The sequence below is a fragment of the Vollenhovia emeryi genome, unplaced genomic scaffold (genome assembly GCF_000949405.1).
Source record: "Vollenhovia emeryi isolate VEMERY1.0 unplaced genomic scaffold, V.emery_V1.0 DF939129.1, whole genome shotgun sequence".
In the NCBI taxonomy this organism is placed as follows: domain Eukaryota; kingdom Metazoa; phylum Arthropoda; class Insecta; order Hymenoptera; family Formicidae; genus Vollenhovia; species Vollenhovia emeryi.
Window position 1 is genome coordinate 1524199 of NW_011967237.1, and position 24540 is coordinate 1548738.

At 46.7% G+C, this 24540-nt stretch overlaps 1 protein-coding gene across 1 annotated transcript in view; it reads left to right on the forward strand.

The window, feature by feature from the left end:
* The window catches only part of LOC105568429, a 58630-nt gene that overhangs the window by 30890 nt on the left and 3200 nt on the right, over positions 1-24540 (forward strand). Inside the window, exons 2-4 of the mRNA XM_012024112.1 lie at positions 18415-18487; positions 22755-22886; positions 24351-24480. Coding sequence (XP_011879502.1) covers positions 18415-18487; positions 22755-22886; positions 24351-24480 — 335 coding nt within the window. The remainder of the gene's footprint in view (positions 1-18414; positions 18488-22754; positions 22887-24350; positions 24481-24540) is intronic.

The window sequence follows — 24540 nt, forward strand, 5'->3', positions numbered from 1 at the left end:
GTTCTATTACATCTAATAAGAAGTAATTCTGTGTAATTTTATGGTTTTTGAAGTATTTCCCTAATGCAACCGCCGCGGTAAATCAGGAACTTTCAGGAAAGACGAAATTGTTTCGTACAATATAATTTTCCCGTTACAGTAATTCTATTTTTTTATCGGCGAGAAATAATTGAAAATGTCTCTTGGCTGTAAAGAGATTTGGTAAAATTTTTAAGTTTGTGAAAGATTTACACATAAAAATCTGGCGATATTGAACGATTATTATCGAGGAGAGACGATGGGTAGAGTATATTGTCTCTAGTACATTGTGTGTAGTTTAGATTACAGGGTCTCTAGTACGTTGTTTGTACCAGAGACCCTGTAATCGGAGACTGGCCACAAGAGTTCTTAAAATTCCTGTCAGATAGCCTAATATGTTTCTCTCTCACTCGCAGGAATTTGACGAACTCTTATGGCCAGTCTCTGATTACAGGGTCTCTAGTTTGTACAAGTGTTGCCACACTGTAAAACTGCGAATTTATGACATGGCTCCATATACTTCCTTTCGCTACCTGTAACGTATAAATCACTTTCGCTCTTGCAGAACTGCGTTCCTTGATCTACTAAAGCCTCTTAAGCCCGTATCAGACTACGGATTGAGATTGGGATTAGATTGAAATTTGACCAATCGCAGTAAAGTTCACTAATCTCAAGTTTAGTAACTTTTACTCTCATTGGCCAATTTTCAATCTAATCTCAATCTCAAGCCGTAGTCTGATACAGGCTTCAGGGCTTCTTAAAGCTTAATCGCGACGATATAAATATGGATAGTGTACGAGGTGACGTCATTTAATTATATTAGTACCGTCACGAGGTGTTATTGAATCGTAAAGAATCGCTGACGTCCTTAACCATCTCACAAGGTCCTCGCTATCCGTGACGTCACTCCAGACTCACTGACCAGTGATAAGTGTGATATCGATCTGGCGTATTATTATACTACACGCTCTCCACGCGGTGCGCTCGATCGAGTACGTCCTTACGTTTAATAAAAAGTATAGCATATTTGCGCGACGCTTGATGCTCGCTCTGGGAAAATTGCGCCGCGCCCGTGGGTATCCGGCGGGCGAAAACAAGACGCCGCGGGGTGACTCGCGAGGATGCCTCGTGCACTTGCAAATAGAACGCTCGAGGAAAGCATCCAAGTGATTGGCACGTGTCTCCACGTGTAGCCTTCTTCGCGCCAGAACTTGGCATGCGGCGGACACTACGTCACCGCGTCAGCGCGCGCGCGCGCGCGCTCTCAAGCATACGTTGAAACCGTCCTCTTTACACGTGCGCCTGATCGGCCAATTCATCGATCACACCTGCACATCCGCAGTCGTGGGTGTCGGCACATTATTGCACTCGGTTCTGCGTATGGTGGATCCACCACGTGTGTAACTACCACGAGGACGAAAGCCCGAGTTTTAAGCCAACGGCACACGATACTATTTTTCCTAACTGGACTGCTTACGAGAGCCAATCAGGATGCAGAGTTTTAGATCAGGGGACTTTAAGGCTAAATCCTGATTGGCTCTCGTAAGCAGTTCAGTAGGAAAAATAGTATCGTGCTTTACGATCGAGTGTTATTTCTTTTGTTTTGAGGACTGAAAAAAATAATTAATGTACGACCGCGGTTGTTTTAAATTGAATTTCCTGGCAATTTTCTGCGCGACTGTATTTGAAATGACGTTTTAATCGCGTGTGACGTTCTGATTCGCGACTTATTACCAGGTACTTCGATTCATTAATAACGAAGACTACGAGTTTCCATTATAGAAAGTTTATAAATGGAAAAACCATGAAAAAAATATCCCAGAGTTCGCTGCAAAGTATAGCTTAAAGTGGGCGTGATGACCACTGCAGTTGTGAATAAAAGTTTTACGAGAATCTACTTCCTCGATGCACTCTGCACGCCCTTTGCACTTTACCGAGTTGAAAAACCCCCCGGAGTCATTGACAAATGTGTAGCGCGCGCGTGGACCGAGGAAATTCACGGAGGAAGGAATATCTTTAACAGTCGCAGACGTTATAACAGAACCGTAACCTTTCCCACGGTGAATCATTATGCGCCGGTCGAAGCCGCGTGGCCTCGACACACGTGTGTCGCTCAATTTGTTAAATAGGAAGAAAGTAGGGAAAGATACCATGGATCTCGTAAGAGGAAAATCCCCTTGTTCATCCGCAAGCTCTGTCCTCGTTTCCTTAAATTACGTGCCATTTGTTGCCACGTGTAGTCAACAGTCGTGCAATTTGCCACAGATCCCGCAACGGATATGGCGGAGGACAAAACGCGGACCCTTATCTTATCGCGTGTACGAGGAATATTAGTGGCATTTAAGAAAACATTAGGCATGCCTTCGTATCTAAAGGGGACCATAATAATTACATATACATATGTATGAGCGCGCGCGCGCGCGAGAGAGAGAGAGAGAGACCTGTTTTAACTTAAATTTTGCGCCACGTGCGAATGAATATTATCTCGACACGTTTGGCAGGTGCGGGTGAATTATAAAATCTACCGTCGCCGCGAATCGTTGACACGTACGCTCGATAAAGTCCGACAAATTGTAACGCGATAGTAGTTGATCGATATTTATTTCGTGCGTCATCCAGTTGATCCGACAACATTCCGGATCCGCGTATCGACGTCCACGATCGAAACTTCTGCACGTCATCGGCGTAACGTTGTATGAGATAATCCGGAATTTATTATGTAGCATGTACATACATCGTTCGTGCATATCTGTACAGGGTGTCCCGTAGGTAACGGCATTTCGTGTCCATTATTTACCTTCGGGTTCTTTATTTAATTTCCTTAATTAACTCCCACGCCGATACCTTTCGTGCGAGAAATCGTAACGGCAGCAATCAGGGGAGTTGCCTAATATTGATGATTAAATTGTATCTCCAACTCACAAAGTGACGACGGAAGCTTGGTCTCTCTGCTCGGTACCACGCAGATGGAATAGAATTTCCTGGGTCAATTAGAGTAGCTGTGTTTCATAATTTTGTTACAATGACGTCAGGAACGCAAAATTGATATTGCGATAGCGTTGCCGGAAAATGATATTGCACGAGTCGCAAAGTTTACGGTTTCTCATCCATCATCCCGAACGCGTACGGCCGCCTCGGTGCTCTCGCTATAAATATTACCGCTATTATAAATTATCTGTCCCGGCACTTTCTAGACATTTGAAAATGTCAAACTACGTTACAAAAGGTGAGAATTGTCGGTGCGGGATATGTCGGAATGCTTCCTTGTGCCGCTCTTATTGCTCATATTTCGCCGAGAGGTCTCGCAGACGATCCGGCGAGCTTTCCCAGGATACCCTGTTCCATCGCACAAAGGATCTGGGCATCATCCTTTCAGAAAGTCGCTGCAGCGTGAGAATTGATGCGCAAAGTCGTTCGCTTCGCTAAGGGAATCGATAATTCGATATCCGTTCCGCGAACTTCGATGACCAACGAGCTGGAACGTCAGCTCCGCGTCGGCGGAGATAAAAAAAATAATACGTGTTCGATAAGCTCTCGTAATTTGTTCCACTTCCTAACTTTTCGCCATGCTGAAATTCCCAATGCTCATTTAACCGAGCACTTTCAGGGGATTTAAATAATCGAAAAGAAAAGGAAGATCCCCCGAGCTGTATTTTACAGCATTTTTAAGCAGATAAGATTAAAACCCTATCTTAACCAGATTCTTAATGCTACGCCGAGGCAATTTTCTTTCAAAGCTTATCCTGAATATATCGTAATCGCGGGACGACGGTATTTCAAAGAATTTCATGGGAGTTTTTTGAAATTTTACCACACATTTCACTACTAGTTACACTTGGTATACATTTTACTAGTAAACTTTCAAAAAACTTTGATAAAGTTTTTCAAAGTGCCATGTTGTCCCACCGTCATATGATTTTCAGGATAAATTTTAAGAGAAACTCCTCTCCGCGTGGATGTCGCAAACTCTTTTTTTTATTATAATATATATTCAGGGTTGGGAAAGTTACTTTATAAAAGTATTTAGTTACAGTTTATTAATGTAACTAGTTACAGTTGCTCAAAAAGTAGCAAATCGTTATTTCGCAGTCACTTTCTTGCAATAAAAATCAAAATATTAAATCTGCGTTCGAATTGTAAAGTGTCGATAACAGTGTTTATGTGAAAATGCAAGACCTAACGCGATCTGTTAAATTAGTTACTAGTTGTTGAAAAAATGTAACTGAGTCAAGTTACAGACGGAGCGAAAGTAACGAAGTTAAGTTAAAGTCACCAAAAAAAGCAACTGCAACCGTAACTTCGTCACAAGTAACGAGTTGCTTCCCCAGCCCCGTGTACATTAATATATTACTAGAAAAAAAAAAATTTCCTCGACGGCTCATCCGCGGGAGGTCGACGTCGCGGACGTGAGATCCGCGCGTTGAGAACCGCTACGGTGCAAGAGCGGGCGCATACTGCGCGGCTGCGCCGCGTCGCCAGACGAAGAATTCGTGCCGCGCTTCCCCCACTCCCCGGCGCTCCTCCCCACCGCGTTTCCCCCTCTCTCCTCCCGCAACCCACGCCGGCCGCCGCGGTGATATAAGGACCCCGCCCGTCCGTGGCGTCTCAGTCTCATTTGCGACGTCGTGCTAAGTGCAACGTTCACGCGAGTCTCCTGCAGTCGACGCTCACGCTCCCCGAACGCCTCGTTCGATTTCCACTCGTTGCGACCGTTATTAGGGACGCGCCGACAAGTTGCCTCGCATCCGACGCCTACGTCGTTCAGTGCGCGTCGCAGCTGTGCGAGAGCTCCAGCGCGAGGAGAGAGAGAGAGAGATTTTCCGAGCTTTCGATTCCGAGGGACAGACGAGAGTAAGTCGAGCGTTCATTCAATGCGGCTCTCCTTTGCGGCGTGAGTGAGTGAGAGTGTGAGTGAGAGGGAACGACAGTGAATGCGCGTATCGACGCGGCCGGCGGCCCGCCTGGGGCGCGAGATTCCTGCGTGAGTGAGTTAGGGGCGACCACCGACGCGTCGCGTCGCGTCGCTCCCTTCCTTTGAAGCGTGCGCTCGGAGACGCGCGGCCAGACGCGCGTATTTTAATCGCCCCCTTTCGCGGAATCGCATTTTTTCCGCGGGATTTTCTTTTTAACAAGATTTTAATAATCTCAAAAAAATGCGCCAAGACGAGGCGCATCAGTGCGCGCGTGTTTCGTCGGTTCTTCGCTCCGGGAGCGTCCTGGAGGGAAGGTCGAGAAACATCGCGCTGGAGGGTTGGAGGTTCGAGGAGAGAGGATCTCCCGCGCGGAAGCGTCAAAACAAACACGTGTTTCGCCGCGGATTCAAGCGGGCTCTCGGGACACTTTACGCTTTACGCTTTTCCCGCTGGACGTCGCGACATCTTTGCGCGATCTTTTACGGCCGCGCGCGGCACACGCCTTCCTCCTCCGCGCGGCGGAGAAGCTGCGTAATTCCGCTCCTTCCGACGCTTCCCCCGCGGAGACGCTTTCACCGCGATTTCGTTCCGAGAAAGCCGCAGGTCCGAGGGGAGAGAAAGAGAGGAGGGGGGGGGGGGGCTCTGTATGTCGCAACGTCGAATTACGCAGTGCGGACGAGACGGATTCGTTTGCGCGACGCGTGCCAGTTTTCGCATGTCGGAAGAGAACGACGCGAACGGGGGAAAAAGGGGCGACCGTCCGCGCACGTTGGGGCAGCAACGTGAATTCGACCTGGCGCGCACGAGGCTCGGCGTTTTAAAAACGTAGGTCCCGGTGCCGCGCCGTGAATCGCGACGCAATTCCTGTTCCGTTAGCAGCCGTTCCCACCGTCTCGGATACACTGGGAAAAAGACGACAGCAAACTCATTTCGGGGCCCCACACAATTAGTAATCGAATTATTTCGATTGTCCGTAAAGGCCATTCTACTACAATTGCGTAAACGTGGTTGTTAGCGGTCGTACGGCGTTGTAAAACGCAGTTTTAAGCCGGCATTTCCGACTGTGAAGTCTGTTGTAAAAGATGGCTGAACCTCATCTTCCGCGACTACAACGATACAGGACGTAAAAGCTGGCCAATCGTTCGCTTCAACTTACGACGTATCTTACTCTATTGTGTATTACTTCGATGTACAACACGTTTACGCGATCGTAGAGTGGCCTTGACTCGTAATCTTTTACGATTTTACCCCGCGTAACTAAAAATCGCAATCGGCTGTTCTATCTGTATCCACGATTTTAAAGTGATACCAGTCAACTCTCTCAATTGGTTCTGTCGACATTCAGTAACGCGAAGATAATTTTCCCTTAAGAGGCACCAACCGAAATGTTAGGTTGCTTGACTACAGAAAAACAAAACGTCACAATTTCTCCCAGAGTAAAGTTACGAACAATTCAAGTAATTCGATCACCAATTGCGGACCTCGAAATGGGTTGCTGTCTTTCCCCCCCCCCCCCCCCAGAGTAACTTACCAGACAGCGTGCATGTCTAGAGGCATGTGTCCACGATGCCGGAACTTTGTTCGAGCTCCGAGAAACGTGTAGCCAATCGAATGTTTCGTTTGTACGCTGAAAAGAAAATCTGATAGATTCAACCAGTCGTCTGTTAGGAAATGGACGAATGAGAATTCCCTCAGGATTTACCAGATGCGTAGTGAAGTCTAGCGAACTTCCGGTTATGAAATATCTTTCATGGTAAATCCTAAAGGAATTCTGGCAAGTCCTAAAGGAATTCTGATTCGTCCATTTTCTAACAGACGACTGGTTGAATCTATCAGATTCTTCTTTTCAGTGTAGGCTCGTCTTCAGCCTTGACAAATTCAAACGGAAAGAAGAGCGCAGTCGGGGCCCGATATCCATTTTACAGAGACTGGAGAGCTTCGTGGCGAAGCGATCGATCGATCACGAAGCGAAGTAACGTAACGCATTGAGTTTTTTTTTTTAAACAGTAACGCAACAGTCGGTCGCATTTCCTGCGCCGCGTCGTCGCGAGACGATGTCCGTGTGTGTATGTGTGTGTGTTGCGCCTTCCATGTGGGATCGTAGTACGAAATTATACCACCTGCCATTGACAGCTTGCCAAAGCGGAGTTAAGTAATCGCCGGCCGAAGGACAGCGATCCGAAGGTGGCGTTATTTTGCGCCGCGCCGCGCCGTCGCGATAACACAGGCGCGGTTTTTTCGCCGCGCCTCGACGCTCGCGGGCCGCGGAGGAGAATCAATACTCTCGCGTGCGAGAGACGAGAGCGCGTTCTTCGCTCGGCGCCCAACTGGCGGCCATCGACCGGAGGATTGCACCGCGGAAGCGCGCGCTGCATCGCCTTGCCGGCGGCGAGTCCGGCCGAAAACTCGGCCCGATCGCTCGCCACGAGCCCCGAATCAAGCCTTCGGTACGCGGGGATGGTAAAAGAATCCGATCTCCCGAGCAGTCGCGCGAGAAATTTCAAAAAGTCGCCGACTGCTCCCGATCGGAGTAAAGTCAGCCGCGAGCGGAGACGCGGTCTCTCGCGTGAGACGCTCGTTGTCGAAGGCCGGTGTCCACGACGCCTTGGCCCAGGTTCTAGTTCCGAGAAATGCGTGGCCAGACGACTTGCGGCTCCCGCGGAGTAGCTGCAAGTTGATTGGCTACACGTTTCTCGAAGCTAGAACTTGGACCAGGTAGCTGTCTATTCTAGCATTGTGGACACAGGCCTTGAGAAAGGAAACTTTTATTTCCTTCGAGTACCTGCCGTGGCTGCAGGCCGCAGTAAACTAGAGTTCCTCTAGTAAGAGTTTGGCCACCTAGTTAACGATTTTTTATTGGTTCTTCGATCCGCCATATGCAACTGCCAAGAAGGGCGGAAAAAGTAAAATCCTAATTATTGAATGTAGCGAATAACTTTGAGAACTATATTTCTTAGATCTGTACATATTTGAAAAGTTTCAAGAAGTACTAAATTACGCTTTAGATTATTTTTTATAGAAACGATTCATGATTTAAGCAATGCTTTACTTCTAGTAAAATAGGTTAGTACAAGTCTTGTTGCTTGGTTTATATCAACTAATCTGTTTATACAAATTACGTGTAAGTATTCTTTTAAGTACCAAATAGGAGATTCAATTAGTATATCTTCCATTAAATTTATGTAGTAAGTTGGATAAAGTGCTATAAAAATATACAAATATTGAAATAACTGTGTCTGACTTATTTGAAATTATTTTTCTTGAGAGGTTAATAGCAAATTTATATGTAAAACTTTTAATATAATTATAATTGTTATTAACATAGGTATAAAATGCCTGGCTGTGTAGTACCAAATTGCTACAATTCTTCAGAGAAAAAATTTAAGATGTGTCACTTTCCCTGACCGTATATGGCCATTGCTTTAAAAAATTTATGTAAAATATCATAAACTATATAGGCTGCGGTCCACTTGATGCTGCAAATTGCTTCAAAGCGGTCTTCTTCTAGTTCCTTTTAATAAAAGAAAGGAGAAGAAGAATCTTTCGAATCATTTGCAGTATCAAATGGACCGCAGGCCATATTCATGTATCGCGCCAATCCCCTTCCACTGTTTGGCTATAAATGGCGTACGGTGTCCGAACTCTTAGGGCCAGTTTCACAAACGTCGGTTAACTGTTAACCAGAGTTCAGTCAACTTCCTATCTTTTTCTATTTTGTTATCTAAGAAGAGACAGAGAATCAATTAACCTTCGGTTAGCAGTTAACCGACGTTTGTGAAACTGGCCCTTACTAGAGGAACTCTACAGTAAACGACTCGTGTGGTCTATTCACAAAAAGTGAAATAAGGGTTTAAGCACGGAGAGAATGACGCTCGAGACGGCGCGGCGGGCCCGCGCGCCGATGACCCTGTTTCGCACGAGAATTAATCGAGACGGACGTCCCGCCGCTCTCCCGCAAAATCGTCGAACTTAACTTTAAGTAGGTATACCACTTTCAAAACACAAACGGCGCAGTTATCGGCCGCAACGAGGTCAGTCCTTCTGCTCGTCACTTCGCTCGTCGCGCGCGCGTGTGTAAGAAGCGTCGGGGGGGTGGGGGGGGGGGGGGAGCGTTACGCCGCGCGGCCGTGCCGGCCGCGAATTCCTAAGGCCGGAATTTTAATTTCTCAATCCTGTTAACGCTTCGCGACATTCCGCCGAGGTCCGAGTGAGACTCGCCCCTCCCGCGACTGCAACCGCGAGCTGGATCTACGAGACGCGGCGGGTCGTAAGCGAGAAATTGACCAGTCGCAGTCGCATGTGGCGAGAATACGCGGGGAGAATTTTCTCTTCGAGTTTATCCCGAAGAGCGTGTAATCGTGGGACAACGCGGCATTTCGAAGAATTTCACGAGAGTATTTTGAAATTTTACCGTACATTTTGCAACGTGAGTAATCACACGTACAATTAGTAGACGTTTTACTCTTAAAATGTACGGTGAAAGTTTTCAGAAAACTGCCATAAAGTCGTTCAAAATGCCACGTTGTTTCACGATTGCAGGATTTTTGAGGGTGAATTTTGAGAGAAAGTTCCGCGTGGCGGACTGTCTTTGGTCGATTTCTTGCGGCTTGCGACTAAGCTGATTGTAGATCCAGCCTTAAGCCCGTATCAGACTACGGATTGAGCTCGAGATTATATCGAAATTTGACCAATTAGAGTAAAAGTTGCTAAACTTGAGATTAGTAAACTCTACCGTGACTGGTGAAATTTCAGTCCGTAGTCTGATACGGGCTTTAAGCCTGGTCTACAATGAGTTGTTAGTCAGAGGTCGGAACTATATGTTGATCCTTTTCCTTTCTGGGCGGAAGAAAAAGGACCGACGCTTCATTGTAGACCGGGCCTCAGTTTCCCGCGCGTCTGTGTCGGAATGCAAGGCGTCCGTTGCCTCGGACTCCTCGGGACGGTATTACGTAAAAGAAAACAAAGAGACCCACTCAACTCGCGCGGCGTCCGGCGGAGTCGGTCCCGAGCAGATTGAAACGAGTGAATTTGGTATCTGCTCGATAATCCATCGCGATAGACTCCTCTTTCTTTCTCCTCTACTTTCGTTATTTTCCTCGCTGTTTATCTCTCCCTCTTCGTAGAGGACCTTGCCGAGCACCGTCCTCGGGGGAGGCCGCCTTTGCTGACCGATCGCGTGCAAAACCGCAGGCCACTTTCGCACTCGGGGGGTCTCTCTCTCCTTCCAGCCGACCTGATTCCACCCCGACCCGACCTACGCGCATCCGTGTGTGCGTGGGTGTTATCCAGAATAGCCCGGGGTCGATCGATATCCCGTGCAGCTCCCGCGCGCGGCTCCTCGTGGGTTGTTGGCCTGATTTCCACCTTGCGGGACGGCTGCGCTCTCGCGACGGAGAGACCGAACGCAGCCGCCGGCCATTTAGTTTGTAAACATCTGGAGGAAATCGAATGTTGACGAGGGAACGCGACTCCCGTGCGTTTTTTCTGTTTTTCCGCTACTCTTCGCCTGATCTTGCGGTACTGAAGCTGGAGAAACGCACGAGTAAACTCTCACGATAAGACTAGAGACCCTGTTATCAGAGACTGACCATAAGAGTTCGTCAAATTCCTGCGAGTGAGAGAGAAACATAGGCTATCTCATTCGCGGGAATTTGACGAAGTCTTATGGCCAGTCTCTGATTACAGGGTCTCCAGGTAAGACCAATGAGAGTCGAGAACGTAAACATTTTGTAACTTAAGCAATGCTGAAAATTCCTCGAAGACTCGAGGCTTGAGAACTTTGACCGAGGGGTAGACTGCTGACAATGCCCAGTGGGCATTACTTTATCTTATCTTGGTTTATCTTTTTAGAGTCTTTACAATGCCCCAGCAAGGCCAAATAACACGCATTAATGCCCCACAAATGCCTACACTAGTATTTCCGATGGTTAATTTTTCCGATTACCTTTCCCGATTAAGTTATGGATATATCCGATGAAATTTATCCAATAAAATGCAGTTACCGATCAAATTTGATTGCAAAACCAATCATACACTGAAAAAAATTTCTGGTCGAATATGGACTCAGATAATTCCTTTAGGATTTACCAGAATTCCTGTAATCCTACAGAAATTCTGGTAAATCCTAAAGGAATTCTGGTAAATCCTAAAGGAATTATCTGATTCGTTCATATTCAACCAGAAATTTTTTTCAGTGTACTTTTCACCGGATATATCCGCTTGTTATTATGTCATTGGATTATCCGATTACATTTAATCGGGCATTTTCTCAGTGAACTTATTGCCCTCAGCGGTTTACCCCTTGATTTTAACCAATCGGGATTTTCAGCACTGCTCAAGTTTCAAAATGATTGCTTATGTATTCGACCGCCATTGGTAACTTCCCTTAAAGGCCATAGGACAACAAAATTGCATAGCTGCATATGCATAGCATGAAAACCGTTTAAACCAATGAACATCGAGCATTGAGTCTCCGTATTGGTTTACATAACATGCTCATTGGTCTAGATGGTCTTGTGCTATGTATATGCAACTGTGCAATTTTGTGCGACACACTGAGGCCCATTTTGTTGAGTGAAACAAAATCTAGTTGACTTTAGTTGTTTATTTGAAGTTGTTTACATGTCTTAACCATAAAATTTTCTTCAAACAAACAACTCGCGAAAACAAAATAGTTATAACATTTAACTTTTTTTCAGCAAAATATTTTTCGGTTTATATTATACAACGAAAATTAAATGTTCAGCCAACAAAATGATTCAGTCAAATTGTTTCGTTTCATTCAACAAAATAGGTCTCTCAGTGCAGCCCTAGGTCTTACTGCTTAAGTTGTCTCATGTGTTTGGGCCTTTAAATTGATGTACAATGCTTTGCCGATTTCACTCTTCTTTTTCCTCATTCGAGGAGAAAAACGGCGAATCGGAAACGTCGCGCTCTCTCGTTCCTCCCCGAGACCAAAGTCGGATCGGGCTTCTTTAACGACCCGCGAATGGGAAGTCGCGTTGTGCCACTTGCATCGCCCTCACCGCCCTCTTCTATTCCCGTCTTCGAGTCTAAACGGAACGAAAATACGCTCGCGTGGTCCGGGTTTCTCCGGGCCGCTTGCCAACGGTGTTCGCGGACTGGTTTCGCAAACCGGAGCTCGCGTCCCGACGGCTAATCTTAGGATTTAATTGTCCGCGAGAGGGAATGGGATCCGCGGCCGGCCGCTCGCCTTTAAGGGGATCGCGTCGCGAGGTCGAGTTAACGAACGATCGGGCGATTTTGACAAGAACGTTGACGAGTATTCGAGTACGCGTATAATTTTTCCGTTTCCCGCGAAAACGATTTGTTACGACTCGTTGCGTAACGTTTGCATCTCGCGATGAGTTAATCACGTTTAACTCTTGACTCTCAACTGTAATTGGAACGATAGCGTATTTTTCCCCGAGGATGCGCGCGCTCGCGTCCTAATTGGAGCGAAGTAAATTAAAGGATAATTTATCTTGTCAAAGGAACACCCGTGCGCCAGCATCCTGATTAGAGCGCGATCATTAACGAAGGAATATTATGCCATCCCGACGCGCATGACCAATTAGCCGCGAGTCCTTGAAGGTGACTTGCGAAACGGAAACGTCCGTAGATTAGCAGAGATTAGAGCTGCCCGCTAATTCGCCTACGACCGTCCGCGTGTGTATGTGTGCACACACATCGGGAAATGGCCATGTTTCGCGCAGGTACTTCGCGTTAATGAAATTACGATTCTGTAATCTTCCGGGTTCATTAACGCGAATACCAGGGTAAGGGACACGTGACCGTGGATATCGGTCGACAGAAATGCGCCGTAGGTCACGTACGGGAGATTCTTGTATTTACGTTATAGAAAAGTTACCTTACAATTTACATATTCTTTAGCGGTCGAAACACGCTTGCTATTTTCAAAACTTCTTTTATTTGCGCCAAGATTTCAATTTCGCGAAATAATTATTTGTTTCGCCCGTCGATATAGAGCTGATTAAATCCGAATCGACCGTGGAGCCGTGTCATGCGTCGTCTATCATGCGCGGAGTAAGGGCCTGAGCGAAATGGCTGTCTTTAACTCTTAAGACAATGTTTTGCGTTTTAAATCTTTGTCTTAAAGTAACGAACAATGACCGTCTTGTGGTTTGATTTGCTTCGTATCTTTTTCTAGTGTTACGAAGTGGAAAAAGATAAGAGTTAATTTGAACCGAGATTAAAGTTAATCTACATTGGTAGAAACGGGCATTAGGCCCAGTTCGACAGTGGCCACTTAGCTTAACTAGTTGTTAAGTAGTGATGCCAACCACTGAAACAAAATTCAGTAAGCCATTTACAAGGTCATGTATATATTTTTTTAAGCTTATTTGCGAAAATGCAACTTGTTAAAATCTAACCTTGTAAATAGCTTACTTAACAACCAGTTAAGCTAACTGGCCACTGTCGAACTGGGCCTAATACCCGTTTCTACCAATGCAGATTAACTTTATTCTCGGTTTAAATTCGTGAAACTAGAAGAAGATATGAGAAGCAAGTTGAACCGAGATTGAAGTTAAACTACGTTGGTAGAAACGGGGCCAAGTCGCAAGACAGTCACTGTGCGTTACTTTAAGACAAAGATTTAAAACACAAAACATGGCCTCAAGAGTTACAGACAGCCATTCCGCTCGTGCCCTTACTCCGCGCATTGTAGACGACGCGTCAAAGGCATCGAAGCGCGCTGCACAGTGTTTTCTTGAGAGCGACATCGACCGGAACACACTATCGCGAACCGACACATGCCGCAGGGGCTTCTTCTCCGAGGGGCGTTATAAATAATTCCAGGCGAGCAGTGGCGTCGCATAACGCCGTGGAATCGACGTTATCTGCGTCGTCGTTGACGGCTATGGCGTCATTCATCTCGCGCGCGCGTAACATCCTCCGCCGCTCCAGGAAATCTGCCCCCGCCGATTCGAGGCGTTGTCGTCATTGTTGTAGATGAGTGATTTATTAACCGTGACGTTACGCTAGACTTCAATCCGAGGGGCAAAAAACATGTGTCCGCGAGGAAATGACGCACGATTTCTCTCGGGGACTTCGGAACGTCTCCCCCTCCCCTCCTCCCCTCCCCCGGCTGCTCCCGATATTAAAAATCTTGGCAATTAAGTCAGCAGGACTTTCGAAACGTCTCTTTCGTAAAGGTCACCGCGCGCGTATTGGACAATTTATGTGCCGACCGTAAATTGTCGACGCGATGCGCAAAGTCATCGTCCACGAGGCTGCTCATTTGTTTATTGAAAGTCGCCGGACTTCAGTCGACAGCTCGGATCTCTCTATACGAGATTAGCCATTCTCCGAGAATAGCGAACGGAAAAGAATTAGACCGAAGTGCATTTGTACGTATGCATGCACGTATACGGCGAATCACGGGCACTAATATAATCCAGTTATTTATAGACCGCAGCTTCATATTTGCGGCGTGCAGTTCTATTTTCGCGGTAGCGTTGCCTACTAATCCCGCGGCTCGAGCGCGGGGATCTCGGTTTATCCTCGGCTGATCCGTTCCTTTTCACCCGAAGTCCCCCCCCCAATCGCGTTTCTTCACGCGCTCGCACCTCCGTGTGGGGAAAAAAAACTCGAGAAAACGCGCGGTTTTCACCGCGTATTACTTTTCTCCCCCCCCGTCTCGGTCTCTTCCTCGCCCCGGAGTAATCCGCGAAACCTTTGCGAGCGATCGAGCGTGATCTCCGGTTTCACGAGCGATAAATTCCGGAGTGATCTCCAAAAATTGCCTCGCGCGAAGCAAATTTCATTTTCTCGCTCCGAGACCCGCGCTCGTCCAAGTCCTGGCGCCGCGACTCGTGAGAAGTTGCGTTACCTTCGCGATTTAACTCACTGAGTCACCGTCATCAGATCCCCGGCTTGACGTCGTTCAAATAAACGTACGCGACGGCTTAGTTTCCGAAATTACCATCGAGTACCGGAGGAGCAGCGGCTCCCCCAAGCCTTTCCGGGCCGGCCCCTCCAAGTAATTCCTTGTTTCGGGTAAAGATTATTGTCCCTACAAAAGTAATGATATCACCAAATTGCGCCAACTAAAATGGATATTTGTACAAACTGGATACTTAATGATTTTTTATACTGAAATGTTATGTCCAAGCAATCGAGCATAAGATTTTACTGAGAAAGAAATGAAGGAGACAATAATATTAATGAGACAAATTTTTAATGCTTATTCAATTTTTTGGACATCCACAAAGAACTATTTAGACACTAACGTCCTGTCACGGCTCTTTAGTCTTTATTCCTTTGTGAATAAATGAAACGTTTCCGCGCAAAAAACTAAATCTCTCCCGGTGTGATTTGCGCGCGCATTATATTACACGGGTCATTACGGAGTCTCGCCGATAAGCCCCGCAAGGCCCGGCCTCGATTTTCGCGAGGTAGTCCGCAATTCTGGGGAAGTTCCGCGAGTACGTGGGCGGTGCTCTTCGTCGTATCGCGCGGAATGTATATTGCGCGCGATAAACTTTTATCGGCGCGGCTTTCGCGATTCGGCATTGTCCCCGCCGCGGCGTTATAGAGGTAGGCTTCGGCCTCGGGCCGCTTAATCCACTTCCGTTCGATTGCCGATTATTGAAGCGATCGCGGTTCTCGCGCGCCAGCCCCGGCCGTATAATAGGCGTATATCGATTATTGGCGTCCCGAGGAATGTCGAGAATTCGTGCGCGATGGCGCGGGATGACTGGGTTTTTATCGCCGATTACGCTATCGCGGCTAACGAGAGTCCGACACGCAGGACACGCGCAACGCAGTGCCGTTTCGCGGGGTCCCCCGGGAGGTTAATAGATGCAAATGCAAATCGATCGGCTGTGCGCGCGGCGCGTAGCGGTGCTAGGTGGCGACGACGCGAGTTATCGATTCGGCGCCGTGTGTGTACTTTTTAATATGACCCGCGACGAAACGCGAATCGATAGCGTGATATTTGCAAGTACAATACCGGGGTCTGCGAGAGACTTGGGCTTCTCGTGATTGATTCCTTCTGGAGTCGCCGAAAGAACTGCCTGCCGCGGCTACACGGGGAGAATTTTCTCCTAAAGCCTATCCCGAGGCGCAAACCGCTCTGAGGGCATTGTGGTGTACAGATTTGCGGCATTACTGGGCATTACTAGGTATTACCAGGCATTTTTGGGGCATTACGCCTTGCTGGGGCATTATAAAGATAAAAGAAGATAAAAGAAGATAACAAGATTAAGTAATGCCCACTGCGCATTGGTGTACACGCACCGGCATAAATGCTGTCCCTATCCTTGTGAGGTGCACGCACACAACTAGAGTCCCTGTAGTTGTGTGCGTGCATCTCACAAGGATAGGGACAGCATTTATGCCGGTGCGTGTACAAGACTTTGGTCAGCGGTTCCCCTCGGTTTATCCTGAAAATCATGTGATCGTGGGACAACACGGCATTATAAAGAACTTTATGAGGGTTTTTTTGAAATTTTACCATGCATTCTAGTAAAATGTATAATGAAATTTCGGAAATACAGTCTATCATGCGAGAGATTATATAGCTTTTACTCACGGATATGTGCAGTGACGTATTAGTAGAGCAAAGGGATGGTACGTACGCATATCTATGCAACGATACTTATGAATATTCCGCAAGCTTATTGCAAAGCGTCGGACAGCCTGGCCGACCATGACCGCACAGAGAAATATCTCGGCCGAGGTCTTCATTTTGTAATTACGGCGAGCGCAGATAGCGGGCTGCGACGTTATTTATCCACAATCATGCATCATTGTTGAACGGACACCTCGTCGGCGCCGTTCATTATCGCCCTCGTCGGGGAAGTTGCATCGCGTTCGCAGCCGCACGTGCCGGCGAGAAAATCCCCGGTCTTTCTCTACCTGTTCGCACGCTCTCGCGATCGTTAATTTCGCGATAATCCACGATTATTACGACTTGAGCAACCTCAGAAAGGGTTTCTGTTACCGAGACAAAAAGTATTCTTGGCGCATTTATATTTCTCGCAACCTCATTTAGTATAAAAGTAAGACAATACCAAAATAAAATCAATAATTCTTATAGTCTCCTCAATCGAATTAAAAAAAGATTGACTTACTATATTGAGACAAGAGTAACTTGTCGTTGTTCTTGCGTTTAGGAATAAATTTTTCCCCCATCTTACATTGCACCAAGTCGGCACGACGATATTCGACAAAAGACGATACATACTACGATTTTATTCTTATTTTATTCTTTTCTCCGATAAGATCTTAGAAGTGTTCAGAACGTTGAACGTAATTTAATATGTCCATCGACACTCCCGTCAATTCGTTGCACCGGACACGCCTGCGATTGTCCAATCTTCTGGGTTTGCGCCGAGAAACCCGAGAAACGCGGCGCGCCGTAAGGTGCCGGTTTAAATTGTGAGGCACATTTACTTTGTATCGCGTAAAACACTTCGCTTTCCGGACACGAATCGGTCGCGACGTCGGTAAAGCGAACGACAGGCGAATTCGAGTCGCTTATTCGCCTTTCGCCTCGCGACGAAAATCACAAAGTGCCTCATCAATATCGCGGGCGCAGGTGACGTGCGGGCGGCCTGTCGGTATGCTTTCTCGTGGAAAGCAAGAGCGTTTCGTGCCAAGGTGAGATCGCGATGAGATCCGCTGCCGCGATACGCCCTTCGCTCGCTGTCATTGCGTCCGATCGCTTACGGCGCCTCTGATACATCACCTAAGCCTAATCGCGGGTAAATCTCTAATACACGGACATTACGCGATAATCTCTACGCGGCCCCGTTGTTTAAACCCAAGTCGCGGAATAGTCCGACGTGCAAAATTGAAGGCTTATCCGCACCGGATTAAAGCGATAAGCGATAGGCGGACACGCGGGAGGAACCTCGTCCCGCCGTTATTTTCGCGCGGAAAACGGCCGGAAGTGACTCCGCGGTGCAGCGACGTCGCAAGGAACTTTTACGACCACCAGTTCGTAATTGGGCGCCTTCAAGTACGGTGAAAGGCGTACACGCGAAATGACGATGATTAAACCTTGGCCTTTGTGCGTGGTATAACGCCGATTCCAATGAAATCTCCCCGGCGGCGATTTGCTGCGAAATTTTTTGTTTACGCGTAACCGTGTCCGGTCGTATCGCATCCGCTGCGTGCGTCAATGTTTGAAGATCTCTTATCGACGTTGTCGCATTCCGGGATTTCCCGCGGGTCATTCGCTTGTCGATGTTTTCGCGCACGCAGCGACGTCGAAAAATCTTGAAAATTACTTCCGAGAGAGAGAGGGGGGGGGGGATCCGAGAATTCTCACTTTACTCTCGAAGCTCGCACTTGTTCTCTGTTTTAACAGTGAAATTGATTCTGTCGCAGCTAAGGAGTTATTGATACATTGATCTTCTCAATTCGAGAAAGATTTGATACTGCGATATTTAATTTAACTGTATTTGATTAAAAAAAAAAGTTTATTACATTTTTCTGTCCTTTCATGTTTCAGTATCCATTTACCAGTGCAACATGTCGGTCACTTCCGTGCAACCGGCCGCCACCGAGAGCCTCTCCCGCCACGGGTGAGTAAAATCACCGGTCCGATCCTTCCACGGACATCAGATCGAGCCGCGCCGCGGACAGTCGCGACTTGTAATTGCAAATATCCGAGACGCGTTCGTTTTCCTTGCCGCGGAATGCGACGGCACCAGGGCGGGTTTTCCTGCCGCGAGAGACTATAAGCGCGCGGCATCGATATGAATTTCAGATGGTCTGATTCCCTCTTCTGTCGCGCCTGAGGGCCTGAGCAGAATGGCTGTCTTGTACTCTTAAGACACAAGACAGTTATTGTACGTTACTTTAAGTGAACGACGAGGGGTAAACCGCTGGCCGAAATCATGTACACTAATGCATCTGAAAAGATAAAACGAGATAAAACAAGACAAAGTAATGTCCTTATAGTGAGGCCAAATAACATGCACTGATGCCCGAACACCACAATGCCCTCAGCGGTTTACTCCTCGGTCAAAGACTTGAAGCATTGTCTCGAGAGTACAAGACAGCCATTCTGCTCGGGCCCTAACTTTTTATCGACGTGCAGCGAACTCTATGCTATAGGAGTATAGGAAATACCTGCTACCGTGTCAAGAAAGTGGACAGAAACGTCCCGTCCGCATCTCTTTCTAGTAATTCAGATTGATCGACGATTATTCTATTACTAGAAAGAGACGGAAATGGGATCATTTGTCTGTCTCACTCTGTCCGCCTTCTTCAAGAGGGCAGTAGCCTGGTCTCCCAACGTAGCGTACACTGATAGAAAAATATATAGTAATGTTTGCAACTACAATTGCATAGTAAAATAATTATAGTCGGGAATATCATTTTTATAGTAATTATTACTATAATATTAGTAACAGCAACCATATAGCTACAGTGATGCCAATTATTTTAAAAAAATTACTATAAAATATAGACTTTCAACTATTATTCTGTTAAAATATCCAGGTAATGAATAGTAAATTATAAATTTATAAATACAGTTATAAATACAGATAAGTTTACACATTCGTATAATATTACTTCCAATGCAAATACGATTATTACTATTACATATAGTTATTCGAAATTTTACTTGTGGTTGTTGCTGCAATATTTATAGTACACCTTGCCAAATTAAAAGCGCGTTTTTGGCTTATGACAACCATATCGTAAGTTGCATGGACCAGTATTAACCATAACTTACGTAGTTGGAAGAATTATAAAAATGTGGTTGGCTCCTGAAATGACTATAAATTATAGTGAGATCGTAGTAACTGCAACCATTTTTTTTCTGTCAGTGTAGAGTTCACTGTCGACGTGAAATGTGGTCTTCGGTTAGAAAAATGGAGCGCACATACGGCGTTTCGTGCTGAACAGGCGGCTAGAGCGGGGGCTCATTATCTTGCGAAATTTATCTTGCACGTGGAAGTGTATGGAAATGTCGCTTAATGAGCGACAAACGATAAACATCTTGTCCGCAGAATTGAGACCCGGGAGGCTTCGTCCGTTGCATAACCGGTTCCGACAGTTAATTTCGTCGCGGCTAATTAGCGCTAGATACAAGCTAGGTGCAATCTTAAACGCGGGGGCCGCCATCGGTGCGTCGCCACGTGTGTCGGCCGATCTTGTTTTCCGTTTGCCATCGAGTCGCGCGGCGCTACAATAAACTCCGCTTCCTACGCGTTGCGTGCGCCGGAAGTGCCCGGTCGGGGGCGCATTGAAAATCACCGCCGCGCCCGCGGAGAATCGAAATGGGATCGCGATTAATTCGGAGCGCTGAATTGAACGGGAATGAACGGAGGCGTAGTTAATTCAATCACTTGGCAAATCTCCCACGTCCGATATCGGAAAATTTCAAGCCTTCGTGCCGAATCGCAATAAATTACCGGTCAATTAAGTCGATTAAATCAAACGGCGCAGTCGTTTCAGCCCGCAATTTCCCGTGCACCCCGGGGACAATCGTAATATTCCACCAATTATTTCTCATAATGTCCTCGCGACGCAAATATTGTATTACGGCAAAACTCGCAATAGTCCTCGGTCTTCTGCCGACACACCAACGGCGATGCTTTTATTAAGGGGGGAGCCTACTTTAGAAGGCCGAAAATAACGTGTCTTTTAAGAATTTTTTTTCTAAAGGAACAATAATGTTTAGGTTTGTAACACGTTTAGGATGTTTTAATACAACATTTGAACTACAGATACAAATTTCTTCAATAAAAAAAGTTACATTTTCACTAAGTAATTTAATGTTAACTTTCGTGCGTCGCCATCGGAGTTCTCTAATTTTGTGTACACGATTAAGAAAAAACTATTTGACCTATCAACTTCGTTCAAAGTTTTTTAGTTAGATAATAGTCAACCATCCTCGGTAAACCAAAAAAAATAATAAAAAGTCACTTTGAACTATTTATTTTTTGCATAAACGATATTGCCTCGAGAAAATCGTTACTTTTTCTTCAAAGTCGTACAGAATTTGAAGTTTTCTACTTAAAAAAATTTTTTGTGGTTTACGTAGGGTAAAATTATATGACAATTAAATATATACTTGGTTTTTTTTATTTAGACAAGAATTGAGGACGCTAGGCTGTACACAGTGGCGCAACTCCGATGGCGACGCACGAAAGTTAACATTAAATTACTTAGTGAAAATGTAATTTTTTTTTATTGAAGAAATTTGTATCTGTAGTTCAAATGTTGTATTAAAACATCCTAAACGTGTTACAAACCTAAACATTATTGTTCCTTTAGAAAAAAATTCTTAAAAGACACATTATTTTCGGCCTTCTAAAGTAGGCTCCCCCCTTAAAAAGAGAAAACGTGCGAGAGAAGATTCGGGCCAATTAATTAAAGAGTATAATTCGCACGGCGCAGAAGCTTTCGCGATTTGCGGACATTCGGGAAAACCTTCGTTCCCCGGCCTTTGTTCCTCCGTGCCTGCCGACCGCGTGGCCGTGGCGTGGCACGAGCTGCGCCTCGGGCTCATTACGCGTGCGTTCACGTCGCCGTCACGTGAAAGAAGCGCGTTTCTTTCCTGCCTGATTACCATACGCGCACGTTCGTCGGAGCTAATCGCGGGGCCCGGCGACCGGGACTCTTTCCCTCCGGCCGGCAGGTTCAAGGTTTGCACGGCGTACCTTCGTCCCGTCGAGTCGTACCGCGCCCCGGAGGTCGCGGAGCGCGTCAGCGCGTGTCTCGCGAATATTCAAATTCGCCGGCATTCCGACCCCTCGCCCCGCGTGCCCCTCTCCGCGACGGGGGGTACAGTGTCCCCGAGAGAGAGATTGAGGTCGGCGTTACGTAACGGAGACTCGGCGAAAGATCGAGTTGTAAGTGTAATTAGCATTAAGAGCCTCTCCAGGCGAATTAAGACCGATTTCTTTTAGAAGCAGAAGTAGAACAATAACGTTTTAATAACGAAACAGCCGCGTCGGGCTCGACTCTCCTCGCGCTGCTGCATGCGTATGCATGTCTGAAATCGAGGCGACAAAGAGTCGTTGAAATTTATTTCATGAATTCAAATGAAAGTGTACAGGGCGGGGCGATTTTTGATTCGATTGAAGAAAAGTTGCGATACAAATTTTCAAGACAAAAAGCCGAGGGGGGAAACCGCTAAGGGCATTGTGGTGCGCAGATTTGCGGCATTACTAGGCATTTTTGGGCATTAGTTTGGGCATTGGGCCTTGTTGAAGCATTAGAAAGAAAAAATAAGATAAAACGAGATAAATAAGATAAAGTAATGCCCTCTGGGTATTAGTGGGCATTGGTGTTCAAGATTTTGATCAGCGGTTTCCCCCTCGCTAATTCATAAGTAAAGTACTTTCGTGCAAAGCTTATTTTGGATGTACCATCAGTTTCGAGGGGAAAACCGCTGAGATTTGCGGCATTACTGGGCATTTTTGGACATTAGTTTGGGCATTAGGTCTTGTTGGAGCACTACAAAGATAAAATAAGATAAGATAAAGTAACGCCCACTGGGCATTAGTGGGCATTGGTGTACAAGATTTTGGTCAGCGGTTTCCCTCTCGCAAGAAGCCTTGAAAATCCTCGTCCCGCTCAAGAATATTTTACCCGATTTTTTCTTGAACTGAATCAAATCCGCTCTAGAGATTATTTTGTGGAATAAACTATAGGAGAGAAATTTACGACGGAGTAACGGGTGCGACGGTTTTTTCGCAACAGTGAAACCAGTAGGCGAGGAAGCCTGAGAGGAACTGGCGGAATTCCGCGAGTTTAATGAACACTACTTGTTCGCCAGCGCGTAAAATTGGCAGTCGCCTTATCTACATGAGTTGTCGTTTCGGTTTGCAGGAGCAACGTCTCGTTATCCCGCCACAGCCTGTGCGGCAGCGTGGACGACGGTCTGCAGGGCTCGCATCCGCAGTACCAGGATACGATCCTCACGATCGAGGAGCTGCGCGCTCAGCTCAACTCCTGCTTTACGTAAGTGCAATTTTTGCGCCTTATCGAATGGGATACTCGGCGGACCGTGGGAGTTGATCCGCGGGATTACGCAACCGCGTTATCGAGTGACGTGTCCGGACAATAGAATCCGGTACGATCTGGAGCCACGGCGACTTAGACGCGCTTAATTCTCCTCTCGCCAATTCGGTAGGGAAATGTCCCTCTTAACCCTTCGGTGATCCCGCTGTTCCTTTCGTGTAACGCGAGTCGACGCGCTGGGTCTTGAGAGACATCAATATCAAAAGATCAATTTCTATTGTTCACGTCGAGAATGGTAACCCTTTTTAAAAACAAGAAGGTGAAAAAAAACTCATTATACACTGAGAGAATTCTTTCTTGAAGTTTATCCTGAAAATTATGTGATCGTGGGAGAACGTGGCATTTTGATGAACTTTGTGAGAGTTTTTGTGAAATTTTGCCATACACTTTACTAGTAGAGATTGTTACGCTCGCGCGAAAGGTCGGCGAGAGGCGAAATCGACTCGTTGAAATTTTGATACAAACGCATCGTCAAGCGCGCGAATATGCACGGTTATCGGCGTGGAATGCAAGAAACGAGGCTAGTAGGTATGCCCAGTGTTTATCTGGTGACGGTTGACGCGATTATTCCGGTAAATCGATGCCCTACATCGCGGGGCGCGCGCAGCCTCGATGTGCAACGTACGGTATTTCCGTGAAAGATTCACACGCGGTCCGCCTAACACGTATCTCTGATTGGCCAAAAACACAAAGGGGCACTTTTTCGTCCGGCAGAAAATGCCCGTCTCTCCCCGGAACCTTCGTTCAGTAGGATACGTCCCATACAGCACCAAAGCTCTCAGAAACATTTCGGAAACGTTGCAACATTGCAAATTGCAATGTAATATTGCACAGACGGTTCAGAGACGTTCAATTGTAATATTTCGCCGACAATGTTTCAGACGGTATATTTCATCAGATTGCCAGTGTTTCATTGTTGCTTCAAGCTCGCAGCAGCGTTGCTGAAACATTTCGCAACCTCCATGCAATGTTACAATGTTGCAGTGAAAGGTGTGTGCGATGTTTCTGCAATCTTTCGGTGCGGTATGGGGTGTCCACCGATTAATCTACAATTTTGCGCAATCCTCTCACTCGTCGTAAATCCTGTTACTTCGCCGGTACTTGTCATTCGTTTGAACCGCGTAATTTCGCTTTGACCGTATCGCGCGGTATCGGCGCGCGAGTCTTGCGTAAACCGAACGAGCCGATATCGAATTTGTTAAACCGGACGACCTTGCTTCCTCGCAGGAGACCGCGACGGTAGCTTTGCGATGCAGACCGCCGCGCCGGGTACGTTCTCCAGCGAGCGAATCGGCCTTGCTCTGTGTCGCGCGGCTTCCGGCGTCCACGCCTCTGTTATTAGCATAATCGCGCGTGGTGTGTCTCGCGCGACGACTCATTATCGTTATCTTGTTCTCTGCGTAGATGCGGGGTGTCGTGGAGCGAGGAGCACGTCTCCCTGGACTGCAGCGAGTGCGGGGGCTACTCCCTGCAACGGCCGTGCCCGCTCTGTGACGGCCGTTGCCACACCGTGTGGAAGCGCGACCTCACCATGGTAAATATCCCCGAGATCCTCCGGGAAGAAGTCTTCATCATTAATTTTCTCTCTTTAATC